Raw genomic sequence first — 22,755 nt, 5'->3', positions numbered from 1 at the left:
TGCTTTTGTCGCTTGCTGATAAATCTTCTTAAAGGGTTCTTGTTCTTGGTGGTCCAGCTGGGTCTTCGGTCCATGAAGCTTGCCTCAGTGTGTGCTTGCCTACAGTATTTCTACCTCACTGCTGGTAAGGGTTGACGACGAGTAACTTCTGACTTTAGTGCAATGTTTCCCCAACTTTCTTTGGGAAAAATATTTTGATGATTTTGTCCCATATCTGCTTTTTTTTTTTTTTTTTTTTTTTTTTTTTAATATTTTATTTTACTAGCCCTTGGTTGTGTTTCTTGGGGTGGAGAGGGGGGGCTTTTAGTTTGTGACTAACAGTCTCTTTTCACCTTCTGCTTTAGTCCCTGACGGACCCACGTCTCCTTTACTTTGGGCACTTCTCCGGCTGCTCTACTCTAAACACTGAGAACAGAGCGAAAAGAAGCCTTACGATAAAAATGGATACTTAAAAAGACTTTATCTGCGGAAGGCCTCCGAATTTCCAGACAGTTGGCTCTTCTTGGGTTAATGTGTCCAGTTCTTCCTCCCCGAACGGATTCCGAAGTAGGATGTCGAAGGATTTAGGTTTCACACACAGAGAAAGAGCACAATGTCAGACCTCGCTGAGCCGGGGCCCGAGGAGAAAGGGGAGGGGTGTTGTGTTTTTGTTTTTTTTGTGTGTTTTTTGTTTTTTTTTTTTGTAAACAACAAACATCCACTTCACGAGCCCACCCGTCCCTCTCATCCATCTGCTCCTCTTCCTCCTTCTCCTCTTCCTTCTTCTTTGCTCCATCTTTAGAAGAGACTAAAATACAGCAGGTTCTTGATGGGGCAGAAGAGGGAGATTCAGGGTAGGCTGTAAGGTAGTGTAGCAAGTAACAGCAAAGTGGGAAAGGTTGTACCTGTGTGTTTCAGGAGGGGGGGGGTTTCTGTGTGTGTGTTCTTTTTGTGTGTGTGTGTGTGTGTGCGCGCGCGCGCGTGGGACGACTTGCTGCGAGGCTGTTAGGATTGTTTGAGGCGCTTGCGTGGGGGTCCGAGGAAAGGGCACTGGGCAGAAGCAAGGGAGCGGTACGCTTCGGCCACCAGGTGCGGATGAGACGCGACCATGGACTTCCAGCCCGCCGTCTCCATCACCTCGGCCGCATGGCTGCGGGATGAGATGCGAGGGGAAGAGAAACGGAGAAGCAAAAAAAAAAAAAAAACACAAACAAAAACAAACGCAAATTAGTTCAGGAAACTTTGGTTTGTACAAACAAATAAATATACAGGGGTGATTGATTTCATGATTAGTGTCTTCGTCGCTGCATAAACCTGAGTACGAGACAAAATTAGTTTAAAACAAAAGTTCTTTTTTTTAAATTATTATTATGGGTTGTCTAAAAGTTCCTAGGTGTGTTAAGCGTGAACCCCGCTTTCTCAATTCGACTTCAATTCGCCCGTCAATCATTCGATTGCGCGCTCATCCCGTCGCAGTTTAGAGGGAGAGGGTGGATCCCGGGTTAAATATCTGCAGCTGCAATTGACAAGACGTCCTAGAAATGCCTCACAAGCAGACTCCTGGTAAACGTCACCTATTATTAATGCTCCCTAAACGCGGGCTGTCATTAAGATGCCAGCCAGGTGTCTGCACACAGGGAGTCCAGAGACTGAGTCGAGACGAGGAGGGAGGAGGTTCGAAACGAACTAAGAGGCGAAATGTACGGTTGACTTCCGAGGACCGGCGAGTGTGCAGAAAAGGGGCCGGAAACCCGATCGGATGCGACGACGGGCTCTTCGCTGCGCGTGAACTCACTAGTTGATGAAGTCGACGGCCTGCGTTTTGAGCTGGTCGGCGCTGTGCAGGTCGGCCAGGATGAGGATCTCGGCAGCGTTTTCCACCGACAGACTGGTGCAGAGCGCGTCCTCGCACATGACCTTCAGTCTCTCCAGGGCGTACTGAAAGAGATGGGGCGCAAGCACATACGTACGGTTTTTATTTATTTTTCGATTTATTCTTCATCAGTATTCACGCGGCATCTGCTGTGACAGTTCAGGTTGTGTTCGCAAAGATTATCGCGGCGCTCAAAAAGAAATGCGCCGTCTGCCCCCCCGCCCCTTCTCCGGTCGTCCGTGAGGTCACACTTCTAACGCGGATGAATGTATCCAGTTTTTTTAAAGCTACAAACAAGAGGACCATAAAATAAACATTTTCGACGCGCGACCTTCCGAGAGAAACCGGGTCTCAAAGTCCGTCTCCCGTCGGACTTTGAGACCTTTTTTTTAATAAAAAAAAATAATAAAAAAAAGCCGAGACGGTCATGACAATCCACAATATTCTAATTCATGAAATGTGTCTTTGCCTAACGACGGACGCATTACTCAAAGACAGACAGACGGAGCTGCGGATCTCTGCACAGTTATGTCCTCAAACACTGATGAGGTCGTAACGGTGCTGAGCTGGCGTGGAGTTTGGAGCGTAGTGAGTGGCGCGCTCCCTCCCCCTCTCCCTCCCCCTCTCCCCCCCCCCCCACCTCACACACAATCATCGGGAAAAACAGTAGCTGTAAAACTTTGAATTTAGTTTTCAGAGCCTTACAAATCTGTAATCATTTTTTGTTTTTTTTCTTCTTCTTCTTCTTTTTTTTTAATAAACAGGATTTATTCAGTCCAATAAACATCCGTGAAGTCAACAAGAGCTGCATGATGATTGTATTTCATCCCATTATCGCGCGCAGGGAGCCAACGGGAACTCGGCCGGAGGGAGTTCCGGCCTCCGCGGTCGGGCCTTCGCCGGCGCAACCGAGAGGGACGCAAAATGCGGGGGTACGAGCCCCCGAGCACGTTTCACGGGAAAGTAAACGAGGCGCCGCGTTGCGAGCCGCTATCCGATCCTTCCCGAACGCGTCCGCAGAGTTTAGGTTCACACTACCTTGTCGGCGGCTGCGAGCAAGTCGTCGGCCATCTTGTCCAGGTTGGGAGCCTTGTCTGTGTAAATGAAGCACATCATCTCTTTGAAAACCTCCGGCTCCACATCGTTAATTTCCACGCGGTTCTGACGAGACACAGGAGAGACGGGGGTTAAAAGGGTTAAAAGGATTTCACAACAACACCGGCTTCGACTTCGCCGCATCCTTTCCGTTTTTCTGCGTCTTTGCGTAACACCATGAAAAGAGCAGCCATTTAAACAATTTTTTTTTTTTTAACCCTGATACGTACGGATTTGTGAATAAATAACTTCGGCTCAGAATTGTGCAGCGTTGAGTACTTTGTTTGGGAAATGCATTTTTATTCAAATACTGTAACCCTACTAGGCCGAGTCTGCTGCGAGCGTGAACACAAAAGCGACGTATTTCCATTTCTAATACGCCGCCTGTTTTAGGGTACAGCACACCAGAGTAACAGCCTCGTTATCGCTCCCTGCGAAATCATAATTTAGGCCTTTCTATTTTTTTTTTATTTTTTTTTTTAACTACTTAGATTAAATAAAGTCATACAAACGGGGTCAAATATTATGGAAAGTTTTGAAAATTCATTTGTAAAAAAAAAAAAAAAAATGTCTGTGAATTCCCTATGTGACATCACTCCAAGGATCAAAGGCCTAAAAACAGTTCGCCCGGTTTCACTTTAGTTTGGATTCTGTGATTTGTTTGTGAAAAGTAAGAGAGTCTTATGTTTTGGATGGGCTTTCAACAGCTGCGATTAGTACTGATAATATGTCGAATATTTGTGCTTCGCCTTACTGCAGCTTTTCTTGCGCATTCCCTCCCGTTCGTGTTAAATATACCTTAATTACCGAGCGAAATGTTTTACGTTCCACAAAAGGTTGCCGCGCCAAAAAAAATGGCCGCGGTATAAAAAAAAATAAACAAATAAAAACATCTGGGCAACGACTCCTGCAATTTCATTTCTTAGTCACGTGTGCAGAAATGAAAGAAGAAGAAAAAAAAAAAAGCAATTCTCTGCTCCTGCAGCTTTGTCAGTGAAGGATAAATGCTGACCCCCCCCCACACACACACACCCCTACCCCCCAAGTACGACAGGACAATCGCCTCTCAGGCGCGCCGTCGTTCAGTTTCACCAAACAGCTCCGCGCCGCAGCCGTCCGACGGCAAACAGTCCTTCACTCGCTTTAAACCCTCGACAGCGCAGTGGAGGAACCGGAGCGTCGGAGCCGCCGAGGAACAAAACGGATTCGTTTCCAAGAGTAAGAAAAGCTCCGGGACCTCGGGCTCACCTTTTTGCTCTCCTCCATCTCGTGTTCGAACATGGCGCTGAATACCGGGGAACGGGCTGCGGAGCAGGAACAGGAAACATGTTCAGAAATTGAGGGATCAAGCTACAGTCAGAGGGCAAACTAAAAAAAAAAAAATAAAAAGGGGGCAAACTAAAACAAAAACATGAAACATGTCAGTTACACCCTTAGACAACAAGGTAAGCAATGAAACGAGACAAAAAAACAAAAACAAAAAAAAGGGACGGTACGAACGGGCGCCGTCCCGAGTCCTACCTGCCAGGATGGCTTTGTGGGCCTGAAACTCCTGTCCGGCCACGCACAGCGAGCAGTCCGTGAAGCGCGAGTTCTCCCACAGGCCGCCCAGCTCGTCCGCGAGCCGACAGTCGGGCACCTTCACCATGTTCATGGTGTTCTGACCGGATATGTTGACCGAGTCCTGCACCACGCTCACCTGAAGGGAAAGCAGAGTCAGCGAAATGCCGCGCGCAACGTTACGAGAAAAGGGGCGTCGGCCGAGCGTCCGGGCGTACCTCGCAGAAGAGCGTGAGCTTGTCGTCGGGCAGGAGGCCGTTGGCCTCATCGAGGAGGAAGTCTCTCCGGATGAACTTTTTAAAGCCCCAGTCTTTTCCCTGAACGAAGCGATACGCCCTCTGGCTTTCTGCAGACACACAGAAGTCACAAAAAAGGGGGGGGGGGGTTCAGTCCGCGCGTTCAGCGACCCCCTCCGCGCGTCCGTCTACGTTCGTATATGTCGTCCTCACCCATGGCTTTGGTCTCTTCTCCCTTGGCGTTGAGGATGGAGAACTTGAACTTGGCGCGCACCTCGGCCTTCGGACAGCTGACCAGCAGCAGGTAGAGGGACAGGTAATCTTTGCTCTCCTCGTCCAGACCCTTGGGATTAACCCGCAAACACCTGACGGTGACGGAGGGCAGAACACTTAAAGACTCCTGATGAAGACGGTTGATGTATTAAACCAATTGAAATCGAACCCGACTGTGTTGTTATGGCAGGATTGTGCAGAGGATACGCACTGGGCCAATTTATTGATTTGCGGAAATATTTAAATGTTTTCACTCGCTTTGGTACGACCTTTATAAAGCTGTACCAGATGACGCTTATTCTGATCACGTTTGGGATGCACGTACGCCATTATTTTTCAATGTAAAACCTTTTAATTGCTGCTGAAGATGGTGAGCGAAAAGTTGAACTGACGGTAAGCAACTTCCGCCGTTCAAATTTCTGACCAGCTTTTTAGGATCTCGACAAGAACGGTCAACAACACGGCAAGAGTTTAGGTGTTAGATGTTTGCGTGATTGTTTGGAAGAACATTAAAACAAACTTTCTTCACTAAATTGCCGAGTGTGCGTTTCACTTTGACAGGGCGGGATTGTCTTGGGGTTTCCCAATCAGTCCATTTCCTGTGAACGCACCATTTCAGTTTATCATTGGCACCAGAAGAGAAGGTGGAGCTCTTGATGACCTCCCCCATCTCCTCACGACAGAAGCTGAAATTGTTGATGGTCCACATGTAAGAGAACTTCACCACTTTGATCTGGGAAAGGGGGGGGGGAGAAGAAAAAAAAAAAAAGAAGAAATTCAGCAAAACTCGGGCAGATATGTTACCGAGGCAACAGTTCGCACGCATGCGGTGGTTTTACCTGTGTGTAGCACCAGCTCTCGGCCACAGGCCCGCTGGACATTTCCGCAGGGGGAGGGGGACTCGGGACTCTTGACATTGCCAGCGTGACAGACGGTGTTGGGGGCAAGAGGGTGAGGAAGAGGAGGAGGAATCTGTCACTTCCACTCGTCAGTGTTCAGCCCTGACGTCCATCTGCATCGGTGCCCGCCAGATGGAAGCAGCTCGCCCCCTGCAAACAGACAAACGTGAGCGTGATTAATTGGCCGGGCCGCAATTAAAACCCCGTCTCCTTGAAGTTCCTTGAAAACTGTGTTCGTCCCCGCGGCGCATTCTTCTGACACAGAGGCCGCCAATCACGCGCACCACGCAGACAAACACTTGTGGAGACAAGAGCAACGGCTCATTCTTATGCAACACGCAGGCACTGTATCTTTCATTATTCCAGGGAAGACTCGATATCATTTAATTCATGCGGCCACACTGCCTGCTACTGAGGGTTGTCGTGTTGGGGCTGACTTGTCCCTGACGCACTGTGGAGGGGTGGGGGGTGGGGGGCGGGAGTGGGGGTGATGGGGGGGGGGGCAGCAGGAGATCGATGGCCCGTGCCTGTTCCGAGATCAATAGCTGCTGCAATTGCAATTAAGTCTCAAAAACGGTACTGTAAATAAACAAGCTGCCTCCTTGGGCTGCGAAGAAGGGGTTTCTGAGTCACCGGCCAAATCCCGAGTTCCCAAATGACCTTCAAGTCTAAAAAGCCACGCACATTAGTGAAGCACAATTACAAAAACACACACACACACACACACACACACACACACAAACTAACTCTGTCCTCATGTAGAGGCTATTCAACAACGGTGATCACTTTGAGAGCAGAAACTGGTCAGCAGGGACCATTCGATGCCACAAAGCATTTTATTGTCCATAAAACACACCGAGCTGCAACGATGTAAAATCCAAGGTGGAACCGCATTCAAATGATTCAAAATCAATGAGAACTTTATACATTTGCATACAGAATTATTATTATTTTTTTTTTAAATGCGGAATCCTTTAGGATTTGCCTTTGAAATAAACAAGTCAAATAAAGTTGTGATAATTGTTTAAATTTCCCAAATGGGTTGGCGGGATGGTTGTCGTAGAGTGGACAGTCCTTGAAATAAGTCATTTAAACTAGGGCTGCAATCAACAATTATTTTTTACAGATTAATCTGTTGATTATTTTATCGTGTAATCCTTTAGTTGTTTGGTCTGTAAAATGCAGAACAATGTGGACCAGTTTTTGCAAAAGCCAAAGAAGCCTAAAATGTCTTGTTTTTTTTTCCTGACAAAAAGTTATTCATCTTGTTATCAAGGAGGTCGAAAGAAACCAGAAAATATTCACATTTAGGAAGTTTGTTATCTGAGAATCTTTGCATATTTTCATTTAAACAAATGACTCAAAACAACGAATCAGTTATCAAAATTGTTGATTCATTTTCTGTCGATCACCTACTTGATTTATCGACGAATCGTCGCAAGTCTAATTTAAACTATTTGGCATGACTGACCTTAAACTTGCTCAACAAATTTCCAACAAATGTGAAATCCACATTCGATAAGATTTTTCTATAATGGATATATAGATATTATATGAATGTACTTTAAATCTATTCTTTTTTTATTGCCATCTAATCCCATGAAAAGACCAAAAGAAGCATACAGTATATTGCTGGTGTAGCCAAAGACTGATTTAACTTACTCCTCCAGTCCTCCATTGTTATCCAGAAACAACAACAACAACAACAACAAACTATCAGTGAATCACACTTGTTGCACCGGGTGTTATGAGTGAGTCATTCAAACATAAAATGTCCTGTTGCCATAAATATTCATGAAAGCACCAGTGGATTAATCCACCGCTGAAACCAGTACCCAGCAAATGCACTAATTATGCGTGGGAAGCCGTTTTTATGAATTTATTTAGGTCTTTTTAAAATTTGAACTCTACGGTATATTTGTTTGTAAAGATTTAGTGTCCGTGTTTAGTGAAACAACACGCTCGGGCACCAAGTGCAGGCTTGAAAAACCAACATCGGGAGACAAAAATTGTCGTTTTGGTGATTTAAATCGTACATTTTAAGATCACATGAAATGCAACAAACATTTTCATTTCATTCGAAACAGAAACATAATTACGGACCCTGGTGGGTGCCGGGAATGACTCCAGCCACCGGCGGCCATCAACAGAAGGAACTTCAAATGAAAGCTGTGAATATTACCCGATGCAAACGGGACATTTGGTTTGCTGCCGAATTATATTACGCAACCTCGCGTTAGCAGCATGAACAGAGACGTCTGTCACACTAGAACAATTTCCCAAATGCCTTGGTGCCGTTTTGTCGTCATCTCCTGGAAGTGTCCAGGTAATCTACTTTCAAAGGATTTTCGACAAAAACAAAACCGTCTTCATTTTGTTCACTCCATCACACCGACACGACACAACTCTGTTTCCTTTCTGGCGCTCATTTAATCTGTGGCCGTTCCCCCCCACACACTATACAGCATCTTATTATATTTCACCTCTCCATCAGTCGCTACATTTCTCACACACACACACACACACACACACGTCTCTATCCCTTCATCCATAACTTCAATTCAAAACGCAGTGTAACAAATTGTGACGGCTGCGAGCTGAGCTTTCTGTTCCTGATGATTACACTGAACGAAGGTGATACATTGACAGCGAAGCTGCTAAGAGGCTTTGTGAATTTTCGAGTCGGAACAGACTGAAAACCGGATTCACAGCACACTTTACAAAAGACCTGAACAGATTTCAGGAGTCCAATGATGTAAAATGGATTGTTTTTAAGGCCTCTTTGTATCAGCCAAGCAGATAAAAGATACCCAACCTCGAAAGGGAAAAAAAAAAAAGAATAATGCTTGTGTGACTGAAGTAATCTAAAGCTCCAATTATATCCCCTCAGTCTCTCCAACGCAGCACAATGCATATCAGCAGCTCAGTCCGGCATCAAGACTGTCTTTGACAAAAAAAAAAAAAAAAAAATCCCAATGAATGAAGAGCCAACCAATCTTCTCGATCCCCGGTGGCAACTGGTAAGATGGAGGTAGAAGAGGATAAAAGGAAGGAGGGACGGAGAGAGAAAATGAAAAGTAAAGTGATAGAGAAGCCAAATGGAAAAACAGGTGGCGAATGAAAGATGGGAGCACCGTCCGAGGAACCATTCGCCGAGATAAATTGCCACCAAAAGAGGTTAGATGGAGACAAAAGAAAATCAAACAGGGGCCCGAGAGAGAAAGAGAGAAATCAAATACGGGTCCGGCAGCAGTGGACCGAGACGAAGACGCACGCTGCGTGGGAACTTCAGCCGGCTCCTCTTCATCAAGCTACGACACAGAGAAGACTTAAGGCATTTCAATAATCGTGAAACATACAAACGCGTGTCGGCCTTTGAGCTCCGAGTTGTAATCTTTGCGGTTTTGTTGGTGGAGGGTTTCGGGACAGAGGGTGTTGCATGCTGTACAGGTAGAAGCAAATTTGTCGTATTGGGCCGTGTAAATAACATGAAATAATACAAAAACAAGCTGCAACAACCTAACTCTGAAAGATATTTAGATCAAACATGATTTGGTTTAGAAAAAAAGCAAAAGACGAATCACCTTTAGGAAAAGGTCAACGCGGCAAAGAAATGTGATTCATCCTCAGCCGAAATTCCTCCCCCCCCCAAACAATTAACACGCTTGTCACCAATATACACGAGTTATCCGTCTCCGACCATCTGAGTAAAAAGGTGAGACGAGGCTTTTAAAAGAAAAAGGAAACCTGCAATCAAAACCCATCACAAATATCTAATAATAATCTATTCAAAATCTGGGAGATCGGATAGAAAATAAAAAACATTGTGAATCCTTTAATTAATCACAATTTTAGAGAGAAGCAAAGCGAGTGTTTTGACTTTTCCACCGTAACGCACCAAACTTTTAAAGCACGGCTGGAACAACTCAAGGTGATATTAGTGGTCACAATAACCCAGTAACTTTGAGATCAGACGTGTTGCCACAGCTGAGCAACATCACGCAACTCTTTTATCACCGAGCCCGACTTGTTAGAACAGATTTGACTGAGAGCGAGACAGCACAGTAACAAAGCCAGAAGCAGGAAATCCAAGAGTCAGGGCCACGGGAACAAAGACTTCTGATCTGTCGGTCAAAAAAAACGTAACGCGTCTACAGTGGGTACGGAAAGTATTCAGACCCCTTTAAATTTTTCACTCTTTGTTTCATTGCAGCCATTTGCTAAAATCAAAAAAGTTCATTTTATTTCTCATTAATGTACACTCAGCACCCCATCTTGACAGAAAAAAAACAGAAATGTAGAAATTTGTGCAAATTTATTAAAAAAGAAAAACTGAAATATCACATGGTCATAAGTATTCAGACCCTTTGCTGTGACACTCATATTTAACTCACATGCTGTCCACTTCTTCTGATCCTCCTTGAGATGGTTCTACTCCTTCATTGGAGTCCAGCTGTGTTTAATTAAACTGATTGGACTTGATTAGGAAAGGCACACACCTGTCTATATAAGACCTTACAGCTCACAGTGCATGTCAGAGCAAATGAGAATCATGAGGTCGAAGGAACTGTCCAAGGAGCTCAGAGACAGAATTGTGGCAAGGCACAGATCTGGCCAAGGTTACAAAATCATTTCTGCAGCACTCAAGGTTCCTAAGAGCACAGTGGCCTCCATAATATATATATATATATAGATATTTAATGTACTGTATATATACTGGAAGCTTTTCTATTATATTATTCTATTCTATTATTATTATTTTATTCTATTGTTTCTATTATTGCTCCTGGATGACCATTAATAAAGTATATACCTACCTACCTACCTACCTAATCCTTAAATGGAAGAAGTTTGGGACGACCAGAACTCTTCCTAGACCTGGCCGTCCAGCCAAACTGAGCAATCGTGGGAGAAGAGCCTTGGTGAGAGAGGTAAAGAAGAACCCAAAGATCACTGTGGCTGAGCTCCAGAGATGCAGTAGGGAGATGGGAGAAAGTTCCACAAAGTCAACTATCACTGCAGCCCTCCACCAGTCGGGGCTTTATGGCAGAGTGGCCCGACGGAAGCCTCTCCTCAGTGCAAGACATATGAAAGCCCGCATAGAGTTTGCTAAAAAAACACATGAAGGACTCCCAGACTATGAGAAATAAGATTCTCTGGTCTGATGAGACCAAAATGAAACTTTTTGGCGTTAATTCTAAGCGGTATGTGTGGAGAAAACCAGGCACTGCTCATCACCTGCCCAATACAATCCCAACAGTGAAACATGGTGGTGGCAGCATCATGCTATGGGGGTGTTTTTCAGCTGCAGGGACAGGACGACCGGTTGCAATTGAAGGAAAGATGAATGTGGCCAAGTACAGAGATATCCTGGAAGAAAACCTCTTCCAGAGTGCTCTGGACCTCAGACTGGGCCGAAGGTTCACCTTCCAACAAGACAATGACCCTAAGCACACAGCTAAAATAACAAAGGAGTGGCTTCGGAACAACTCTGTGACCATTCTTGACTGGCCCAGCCAGAGCCCTGACCTAAACCCAATTGAGCATCTCTGGAGAGACCTGAAAATGTCTGTCCACCAACGTTCACCATCCAACCTGACGGAACTGGAGAGGATCTGCAAGGAAGAATGGCAGAGGATCCCCAAATCCAGGTGTGAAAAGCTTGTTGCATCATTCCCAAGAAGACTCATGGCTGTACTCGCTCAAAAGGGTGCTTCTACTCAATACTGAGCAAAGGGTCTGAATACTTATGACCATCTGATATTTCAGTTTTTCTTTTTTAATAAATTTGCACAAATTTCTACATTTCTGTTTTTTTCTGTCAACATGGGGTGCTGAGTGTACATTAATGAGAAATAAAATGAACTTTTTTGATTTTAGCAAATGGCTGCAATGAAACAAAGAGTGAAAAATTTAAAGGGGTCTGAATACTCTCCGTACCCACTGTAAAATTGCCGTCAACATGTATGAACGTATACTTGCGGGAGATCTGACACATCCAGCGGCAGGTATGACCGCATTGCAATTTTCCTGACATTTCACTCCCCTGACCGGAAAAAGGAGAAATCAATCTCGGCTCTAAATTAAAGACCGGAGGTATGGAGGCATTTCAGATGGCAATTTCCGAGGGGTGGATGGGAAAAGAAAAAAAAAAAAAAACTGCAACCCTTGTCGAAGTGTCGGTGAACACAATGTCTGTTTCCAAAGCTTTGGTCTTTGAGGACTGCAGTAAGCCACAGACGAACCTTAAAACTATAATTGGTACAGGGACCGGGGATCGATTGCAGAGCTCGCGTTGGGCCTCTGCGGGAGCGATTTCATATTCTGCCCTTGGTCATGGTGCTCCTCCTTTCCTAAAAACTCAATCTCAGAGAGGTATGAACTATTGATTTTGCTACAGCGATCAGCTTGCCTCGCTCTCGTCCCTGACTTTGTGCAGACCCACAATTACACTGAAGGGGATTTGACAGGGCAAAAAAAAAAAAAGCATTAGCACCCAGGCGTCACCTCCTGTCGCTGCTTCCCCACTAAAACCCTGCTCACTCCACCAGGCGTGGGAGGTTAAAGGGAGGAGGAACCTCAATGCATATCTAATGTCTCCAGTCACCTGGCTCACACTGCTACCAACGGTGGAACTCGCAGCGTTGACGTCCAAGGGCAAATACTCCCGCGGGATATAAAAAAAAACAAAAAAACACTGCGAGTAGTTTAGTTATTAAAGCTTTTAAACCTGTTATCGAATCAGATATTCATGTCCTGTGTGAGAAAGGACATTTTTCCAGTGTTAAGATGTTACAGTGTCCTTAAACCGTCCAGTATTTACAATGAAATTGAAAAAGTGGTCAATTCAGTCTGTAACATTCCTGAGAACAAGGCCTTATTTTGAACAACAGTCAAACCAGTGAAACTGATGTGATTCACCTGAATAGAGCGCAGCAAATTCTGAAGCAAGAGTGAAAAGTATGCCGCGTTGGAACTAATCTAACAAGCGCTCAAAAGCCTGATTGAAGTCCCTCCAAGTAAATATAATTTGGTCTGGTCTGCAATTCAAAAAGGCACCAAGCAATTTATGGCTAAGATTGTCTAAATTAGTCCTCGTACTATTCACTAACGTAATGTTGTTAAGACATGTCAGGCGGCCCAACTTTAAAAAAAATAAAAAATAAATTAAAAAAAACTATCCTTAACATTTATTATTACATTGTCAACTAGGGGTGAAACAAAGCTTCGGGACTCCTTTTTATGAGAGACAAACTTAATCACATGCATCGGTAAGTTGAAAACCCATTTAGGATTTACGCTGTTGTTTGTCATCTTGCTGACTACACTTTGTTTTCTGTTTGAAAAGGTCAATTTCTCCTGCGGGTCATCTCACTGAAGATAAACCGGGCTAAACCAAGTTATGGACGGGAGGCAAAAAGATTAACTGAATTATATATATTTATTTTTTATACACTTTATTAATCCCCGAGGGGAAATTTCTTCACTACAGCATGGTAGTATATGGTTATGGTTATATATATATATACATGGTTATATCATGGTATCATGGTATCAGACCGGATATCATCTTAGATTTTGGATATCATAAAATTTGGAGATGTCGTCTTTCCCTAAATTCTAAAGGCCGCGTTACAGTAAATTGAATTGGGTTGGGTACTTGTGCTTTTATGGCACTGACCGAAATGCTTAGAAGATTTGAAGGGCCAAAAAAAAGGCTTTTTAATTCTTTTCAATTAACCCCGTTGGTCATTATAACCACATCACTGATGATTATTTACCACGATTCTCGTTGTAGTCATCCCTAGATATCCAGTCTGTTGTTGCCAGTGCGCCGTACGTCGCTATAGTCTGCTGGGGGAGCAGCATTGGAGCCGGAGACACCAACAGACTTAACAAACTGGTTAAAGAAGGCCGGCTCCATCATCGGCTGCAAACTGGACAGCCTGGAAAAGGTGGTGGCGAGGAGGACGCTGAAGACATTATTATCCATATTGGATAATCCTGACCAGCCTCTCCACCACCTACTGCAGGGACACTTTCTCCAATAGACTCGTCCAGCTCCGCTGTCACAAGGACAGATACAGGAGATCAGTCCTGCCCGCCGCGATCAGACTGTACAATAACTCACCCCTCGCCAAGTCCATCACACAGCAATGACACCATTGCACTGCTTGTTTGTTTGTTTTGAATTCATTGCACTGTTGTTTAGTTTAGTTTATTTCATATTATTCTATTTTCATTGTATAGAATGCGCTTTTTAAAAAAAAAAAAAATCATATTTAACTTTTTTACTACCTCTATTTATTATTGCCATTTTTATTGCTGTAACTTAAACATTTCCCTCTGAGGGATTAATAAAGCATCTATCCATCTATCTTACAATATTGTCGCAATACTTATTAATTTACTCAATTGGATATACTGTGATATTTAATAATGTCCATATTCCCCAAACCCCCACTTCCAAGTCTTCAGCGTGGCAGATTTTTTTGACTCGGCAAAAAGAGACGTGACAAATAAAAGAACTGCAACTTCAGAAAGACGAAGTCTTTACCCCGCAAGTAACAAGTGTATTTTGGTATGAACAAAATGAAAAACCATCGTAACGAGTCTATCTGTAGAGTTGTATTCGATTATTTCAAACACCGATTTCTCATGAACAGTATAGATTAAGAGGTCTCGGCTGTGGAAGCGCGTGTTGTTTTCCTATTTGTTTGTCTCGGGTGGAGGGTTTCTTATCACAATACAAATTTAAAAAAAAAAAACATTTAAAAAAAAAAAAAAGGAATTTGAACACTGAACTTCACTCACCATCATTCACAACCCAAACAATCACACCTCTCTGGTCAGCTAACAGGGTCCTGAGCAGCTTGGTTAAACACATCTTGGTTAAACAAACCACGACAATATGATCACTTTTATAAAAAAAAAAAAAAAAAAAAAAGGAGAAACCAGCTGCGTTAAATGATCCATCACAGTTAAGTGGAAACTAATGAAAAAGTATGATGAAGGCCGAGAACACGAGTCCTTTCAGTCCCGATATCTATTATTCATTCAAATTTAAACCTACTTAACGTGATTGCTTTTCAAGTTGACCCTGTAATAAACTTTGAATATTAGGAAATGATGTTGGGAGGTGAAACTCTCACGCAGGTCTGTTTAACCTGCGAAACAATACAGATCATCGACTCTGGTGTCCCGACTCTGAAATTGTATTATTCTTTAATAATGATAATTAAAGAAGACCACTGTGTTCGTAAAGATTAAAAAAAAAAAAACACAATATTAATGACAGCGTGTGATACTGTGAGAAAGTCCCTGAATCCTGGTCGGTAATCCACAGTCAAACCCCCATTAGCACGGCAGCTACTTTAGCCTCGGTTCCTTGTAGCAGCTAACCTGAGCTACACAAAAAGGTCGGGGGGGGAAACCACCGCGAAAACAGCCATTAATACCGCGACGGAGCCGCTTCCGTTGTACGGTTTGAAGTCTTTAAGCCCTTACGTGGCGGCTTGTGTTTTTTTTTTTTTTTTTTCTCCACTCGTCGACGGACTCACCTTTAATGTTGGGTTCAATTGCAACGCTGGTTGTCCCGAGGTCCTCTGTTGTTGTTAGCTAGCTGTCTGTGAAGCTGGCAGGTCGGGACGTCCCGTCTGGTAAACAGCGCACCCTGCTGTCTCGGAGTGATTTCACAATCACAAGCCCCCGAGTTATAACACCGTGAATTGCATTCATTCATGGTTTTTTTTTTTTTTCCTTTCTTTGCCCGTTTGTACGCTGGTGGAAATTGAATACGAGAGAGAGGGGTTACATCTATCTTTCATCATGAGGGCACGCTGTTGTAGACTAATCTATCCTAATTCAATCAGCGGAGTAGATCATCTACTCTGCAGAGCAAATCGAGCCAAGATTAACGGATATCGACTGCTGAAGGCTGAATTTAATCAAGAAGTGGTAATAATTAAATCTCTGGATTCATCAGCTCGGCGATAATAAATAGCGATAGTAAATCTTTAACCTCTAAATGTTGAAAGTCTTTGGCAGAAACTGAACAAACTTATAATGTTGAGCACTGGATGACGTTTTTATGCTCTTTGGACCAGTTTAACCGAGTTGCTGTCATGAAGTTGCTGCATCTGGTGGACCTTACAAACCCCTTTGCATTTCCAAATCTCATAAAAACAGTATTTACACCTGCTTTAAAATAAAAAATAAAAAATAAAAACTGCATCTGTAGATGTACATTTTAAATGTTTTCCTATGAATGTAAAGTACAACAGATTTTTTTTTTTTTTAACCCAGGGAAGTAATACCACTGAAGCTGGTAGATAAATCTAACAAAACTGTATTTCTTTATTTTTTTTGATAAAACAAAGTAAAGAAATAAAGCAAGAACAAAGATAAATGAAAAATTATCACTCACACTTGTACTCAAGTCATCTTAATTAACAATAGCAAAGCACTGCAGTCCACAAACCAATGCTTGCATTACATACGGATATATACTCGCACACATCCCTCACACAGTATAGTACAGATAATAAGAGAACAAAACTATACAAAGAATAGAAAATAGATAGAAAGAATTCAATATGTTAACAAATACCATTTACAGAAACCGTTATGCACCGATTAACAGGCGTTGTTTATCCAATTGCAGTGTTAAGTCAAATAATTGGCAGTCCAAGAGGTGAAATCAGAGGAAACTAAATGGCGTTGTTTATAAATGATTCACCTCCGCTTTTGAGGGACGACGACATTTCCGCTGGTTGCGATGGGGATTAGGAGCTTTCGCTGTTCCATACGAAGATATTTTTCAATGAGCACTTCCACCGGCACCTTGTCAGTCACATAACCCTGCCTGCAAAATGAAAACACACACACCAGTTAAGTTAAATGTAAGAAATCGAGTACAAAACGTCAAGAGAATTTATAATGTATGCTGACGAGATGTGTGCTGTCATACAGTAGAGGAGTGGTGCAATTAAGAGGGAAATGTCAGGATAAACAAGGAGCTCAATGTTGCCATCTGGAGATCAGTACGGTACAGTGCAGCATTTATTTCTCTGTATTGGACACCACAGTATGAGCTGCTTGATGGCCGAGAGCTGAGGTTTGTGGAGCTCATTATTTATCCATCACTAAATAAAGAGTTGGCGCTGTAAGTCCAGCACAAAGAAAACAATGTATGACAGAGAAATAGCTATTTTATGACATTTTTTTTTTATTAAAAGAAATTTCCACAGACACCACAAATGTTCCAATATCTGAGCGGTGTTATTTCAGTGACCCAAAAAACGGCAGACAGACAGAGTTTATCACCATAAAACAGATGTCTTTCTTTTTACTGTAAAATCACAGTGTGACACCTTCACATTTTCCTTATCTCTTTGTTGTTTTTTTTTAAATCTTTTTTTTATCACATTAATATCTTCTGATCACAAAAAGTCATTAATGTCCTAAAACTGAAAGCACCCAAGCGCACAACGCACACGTACCGTTTCAACAGAAGTACAGCGTCCTCGACCTCTATAGTTTTCCTCTTTGCGTGGGTCGCATACGTCGTCAAGTCGTCCGCCAGACGGTCGAAGAATTTTTCCATTCTGTTAACATGGAGACAAACATCAGTTGCCTCAACAGTGACCAAATCACAATGACAGAGAGATGCCGGGTGCGATCAAGGGTGAAACAGGCCTGAGATCTTAAAAACGAAAGAAGGCAGAACAACATTTCCTTTCAGCCTGCCGTCCCGTTACTCCTTGATTTGTCCCAACGCCCTTTAAAGCTACTTACATCTCATTTAGGACAGGGTAGACATCCGCAGACACCTTTGTTTTGGCAAAGTGCTTGAAGACGCTCGTCAGGTAGCTCTTAGGAAGACAGGCTTTCTTCTTGGGTGGCCCCTTCTTCCTCTGTCTCACCTGCTTCGGTTTGGCCGCAGGTAAATCTGAACTCGTACCACTGGTAGTAAAACAGACACGCAGACAGACCGTCAGAAACATCGAATTTGATGAAACCTACATGATCAAATTGAATTATATTGTAGTGTGCGCACTAAAAATGGATTTTTCAGCGTAGTAGAAAGTGCCACTTGCCCTGCTCGAATATTTTTGAGGACAGAAGGTGAGGCCGGCGGATCACGCTGAAAAAAGCACCTTTTCTCTCTGACAAATGCTGGAGTCTCGCAGGGGACATCTGAAGAGGTTAGAAAATAAAATGTGTACCATTGTTTTACTTTGCTATTCTGCATTTTTCAAGTGAAAAGCGCACACGCACACTTGAAGAGAGACTAACCTTCACTGTCGTCACCATCCTCTTCATCATCCCACTCTTCCTCCTGCTCAGCTTCGGGAGCTTCTTCGGGTGAAGTGTCACTCAGGTGCCCGTTGTCTTCAATATCGTGCGTCACCTCCGGAACGAGAAAGTTCTCCTTGTCAGCATCAGGCTCGTTCTCCGCACGAGAAGCGTCGGCCGGTCCTCGAGTTGAGTATTCAGCCGAGTCAGGCTCCGCAATACGAGGCTTACTGCTCTCATGGTCTCCCATTTCCAGGCTGCTGCGGAAATCAAGCGCACCGTGTGCTTTGGTCTTGGAGTCAGACCATCCTACAAACAGGAACCCAAAAATGGCCATTCATTATCAACCAGACGACTCAAGAAATATTAAATATAAACACCATCATAAGTATGCACATGAAAAGAACTGGTTCTAGATGTTATTAATCTTTTCCTCATACAGGCCAGCCCTCGGTTTACTTTTTGTTTCATTTCATCACAATCGAAGGACAATATATGTCATGATATACAATTATTGTCTTAATAGTTTGCTGGCAGTAGAAACACAGTATTGTCCCAGATACTGCCAATAAATAGTTTGTAATTGCTTAAGTAGCCAATCAACGGGACATTGTCGTCGATTTGAATGCAAAACATTCACTGGTTTCAACTTGTAGGGAAATAAAACAAAGTAAAAAAAAAAATGAGAACAGAAAATGGGAAATAGGGAACAAGGGAAGAAGAAAGGAAACAAGGAAATGAAAAAAGGTAATGAAGCTCAGAAAGGAATTGTAGAAACAAGAAAGGAAACAAGGACACAAGGGAAGAAGATGAGGAAACAAGCAAGACACATGGAAAACAGGAAAAGGAAATAAGGAAACAAAGAAAAGGAAACAAGGAGCAAAGGAGATAAGGAAAGGAAAAAAATTAAACAAGGTAATCAAACAAAAAGAAAACAAGGAGGGAAAAAAAAGAACCGAGGAGAGGAAACTTGGAAAACAAAATGTGAATCACGCGTCTTCTGATTTTTGTCTATTGGGTGGACAAAATAAATCTTTTGAAGACTTGAGCTTGACCTTTGCAACATGCTAAACTAATAATCGGTTACTGAAAAACTTTTAAACTGAAAAATACTGGTACATCTTATCCCTGTTATCCAGTGACAGATTCAGTAATATTAGCATACCTGCCGCTGTGGTGCCAGACAAATCTTCCCCCGCCTCTGTTACAGGCACAATGAGGGAATCTTTAGAGCGCCGAGTCCTTCGAATGATCTGTTCTGAATCCTCCTCTTCCTCATCGCAGTCTTCTTTGTCCTGAGACTCAGCCACATCCTCATCTTCCTCAGATTGAGACCGTGCTTCAGCATCCTCTTGAGATTGCAAATCAGCTGCCTCTTCCTCAGTTTGCGATGCCCCTGCACCTTCCTCCTTCTCCTCTTCTTCGGTTTGAGAGTCTGATGCGACCTCCCCTTCGTCAGACTGAGAATCTGCTTCAACATCCTCTTTAGACTGGGCATCAAATGCACCTACCTCTTCATTTTGACCTTCCACCATATTCTCCTCTTCTTCAGACTCGGCTGTATCACCCCTCACACTAGTCTGAGATTCAATTACACCTTCCTCTTCCTCCTCCTCCTCGTCCTCCTCTTCTTCTTTTTCTTCTTCTTCGGTTTGAGAATCTGGTGCAACCTCCTCTTCCTCAGACTGCAAACCTACTTCAACATCCTCTTCAATGTGTGAATGAACTGCACCTTCCTCTTCAATATGAACTTCCACCATGTTGTCCTCTCCTTTAGACACAGCTGTATCACCACTGACACCAGTCTGAGGTTCAGTTGCACCTTTCTCAGTTTCCGACATGACTGCAGCATCTTCAGATTGACCGTGAGCTGCTCCATCGGTCCCATCAACATCATCCTGCGACTGAGAGTCAGAGACACTTTGAGCTTCAGCCACCATCCCTTCGTCACTTGGAAACACGTACATCGATTTGTCTTTCACCAGCTCGCTCTGCTCCGCTTCCGTCTTCTCCTCCCTCTGATGCCGAGACGCCATGACGGTGGGCTTGTCCTGAGTCGCAACAATTGAAAAGTTGGAGGGAAATTCGTCAGGTTGGGCGTAGAGAGCCGTGTTACAGTTGACGATATCAGCGGTGATATCCGGTTCGCTGAGTTTGCTCAGACCCAAGGTGAAGCCCTTGGAGTCGGAGGTCTCACTGAGATCCTGGTCTACCGGCGTAGATCTGCTCACACCTGGGTGACAGGGAGGGAGACAAAAACAGAGTATCAGCAGTGACAATAAGGACAGCAGTTGTAGATAGCCCACAACACTCTCCAAATTTAGTACACTTTTTCGCCCCGCTTAGACTGCAAAGAGTATTTTGATCACAATGATTACCTTCCATCTGCCATCTATGTACAGCGGCGCCAAATTCTTCCTCTGTGATTTTTCGACGGTTAGCAACTCTTCTCTGGAGGCCTCTTTTCTCAGTCCGAACATCAACAAAGGGTGTTTTAAGACTCAGTGAAGTGGAACTGAAAAACAGGTTGGACGAACAACGTGGTACGGGTTCATTTGTCGGTCCGCTGGTAAATCTGATCATTGGTTCAAGACCTGATCAGAATCAATATTCTACGTGTAAGGAAAATAAATGAAAAGCATGACATTAAAGTTTTTCATGCGATTTACCTTAAAGAAAGTGATGAATGGTCGTCTATCGATTTTCCAATTTCCTCCTCAGCATCTGTAAGAACAAGCATTCATCAGCTGGACTATAAAACTGTTCATTTTTACAACCCACATATGTTCATGCGTATCATCTTCCTGTCCTGGTAGCAGCAAACTGAGAACAACTCTATTGTAAATGTATAAATTCACCACAACAAACATCTACAGAATCTTGGTCAGACATCTTAACTCATTGGAGCCTATTAAGAGTGGCTTTATCCTCACCATCTCCAGCTTTAAGTCGTTTCTCAAAAGCCGTGACATTAATGATCTGATGTGGTCTCTTCCTGCTCAGCCCCTTCGCAGTGTTTGGTGCGGTGCCAATAGTCATGTCGGGCAGATCCAGCCTTGTCAGCTCAATACTGAAAGTCAAGAAGACATAAACTTGTTATCCTATACGACATAAGTTAGCCAGACTTTTACAAACAGGGAACATGAGAAAAGTTGATTCCTTACGACCAACATCAATACAATTCCTAAAAATACTGTTGAGGGGACTCCCTAAATGCGAGGACCACCCTGTCGCGCACACAGCTCACCTAGGATACATCGTGGTCATGGTGGAGTTGGCCGAGGGTGGCTCCGACTCTCCTGTCGGCCCTTTCTCATGAACCACAGGGGTCTGTGCAGGCTCTAAAAAAAAAAATGTGACAAAAGATATGATTAAAAAGGACAATAAACATCTGAAACAACAAACAATGAGTGGCAGGTACACACACACACACACACACACACACCTGTCCGGAGGATGTTCATAAGCATGTGCCGAGGAGTGTCTCCATCATTAAACAGCATCGAGGTCGGGGTCGGCATGTTTGTCTTTCTGAGCACGGCTGAGGGAGTCCTCCCAGGAGGCAGGGATTTTCTGGTTATACTCTAGACAGAGAAGGTAAACAGGTCAAGTTTGAGAGACTCAAATCATGCCCATAATCAGCAAACACTGGGCTCGTCTTCCTCACCTCGCTTATCCTGTGTTTCAGGTTGCGCCTCAGGATGTCCTGCGGGGTTTGGGCCCGAACATCTTTCTCTCGGATTCTCTCACTGCGCCGGGTCCCGCTGGTTCTTGGTTCCTGGGACACACTAAAAGACGAGACAGCTTGTATTTAGATTAATGACGGAATCAAAGTCATTTATAACATTCAGAAAAATAATAAAACAAAATTGACCCACTGCCTCTGCATCAGCGTGTGGTGGTAAGACGCAAGCTCACAATCAGTTCCTGAGCGTCAGTTAATTGATCATATTTGGACTTAGCGGGTTACATCTCAGGAAACACACAGTACCTGCCGGTGATAGGAGTCCTGGGAGGCTCGGTGCTGAGAATATGTTTCAGCAGGACCCGAGCAGACAAGTCCTCCGTGGGATCCATGTCGACACCGAGCCAACAGTCCGCTGAAGTCAACTAACGCTCACCGACAGTCAAACGGCAGCTGCGGCTTTTTGTAACCCGCTGAATTCCCACCGAATAACACCGTGTTACTTCTACAAACTGAGCTTTACTGAACACAGTGTCGGGTTTTTTTTTAGGTTTTTTTTTTTTTTTTTTTTTTAGAGCTTTCATCTAGTTTAACGTTGTTTACCCTCTCCTGGTTGTTTGCTGTTGTTTGAATCAACCGACTCATTTTTCGTCACTGTCCCGCGTTATTTTTAAGTGAAACCTCGCGAGAAGACGGATTTCTTCTTCTACTGGCGGTTCAAGCTTGTACTAAATCTTTACCGCCACCTACTGGAGAAACCAAGGACAGCACAGAGCTCAGCGGTTTATTAACGTATGAAAACGTGTTTTAAATGTTATTTGTTGTGTGAGAAAATTCCCTCAGCCCACTACCTCTTGT

The 22,755-nt window shown here is 43.6% G+C and overlaps 3 protein-coding genes across 3 annotated transcripts in view; 1 reads left to right on the top strand and 2 right to left on the bottom strand.

Annotated features, from left to right (window-relative positions):
• LOC138617029 (elongin-B-like) overlaps positions 1-22,755 on the top strand; it is a 247,018-nt gene that overhangs the window by 100,477 nt on the left and 123,786 nt on the right. The window lies entirely within an intron of this gene.
• LOC138616996 (speckle-type POZ protein) lies at positions 936-15,538 on the bottom strand. Its single transcript, XM_069691629.1, has 10 exons — positions 15,476-15,538; positions 5,856-6,065; positions 5,628-5,749; positions 4,957-5,108; positions 4,726-4,853; positions 4,469-4,646; positions 4,196-4,251; positions 2,891-3,013; positions 1,775-1,917; positions 936-1,129 (listed from the first exon to the last, which is right to left on the bottom strand). Exons 2-10 carry the CDS (start codon positions 5,931-5,933, stop codon positions 985-987), a joined length of 1,125 nt encoding a protein of 374 aa, XP_069547730.1. The 5' UTR covers positions 5,934-6,065; positions 15,476-15,538; the 3' UTR covers positions 936-984.
• cenpt (centromere protein T) lies at positions 16,282-22,534 on the bottom strand. The gene is made up of 13 exons (XM_069691245.1): positions 22,204-22,534; positions 21,880-22,000; positions 21,658-21,796; positions 21,460-21,553; positions 21,146-21,282; positions 20,882-20,936; positions 20,591-20,727; positions 19,378-20,445; positions 18,213-18,521; positions 18,014-18,113; positions 17,712-17,879; positions 17,417-17,521; positions 16,282-16,779 (listed from the first exon to the last, which is right to left on the bottom strand). Exons 1-13 carry the CDS (start codon positions 22,287-22,289, stop codon positions 16,650-16,652), a joined length of 2,649 nt encoding a protein of 882 aa, XP_069547346.1. The 5' UTR covers positions 22,290-22,534; the 3' UTR covers positions 16,282-16,649.

Source organism: Brachyistius frenatus, unplaced genomic scaffold, assembly GCF_029030835.1.
Source record: "Brachyistius frenatus isolate BFR_SWC_R1_liver_20210118 unplaced genomic scaffold, ASM2903083v1 Contig_11, whole genome shotgun sequence".
Taxonomy (NCBI): domain Eukaryota; kingdom Metazoa; phylum Chordata; class Actinopteri; family Embiotocidae; genus Brachyistius; species Brachyistius frenatus.
This window is presented reverse-complemented; position numbering and strand designations above follow the sequence as displayed.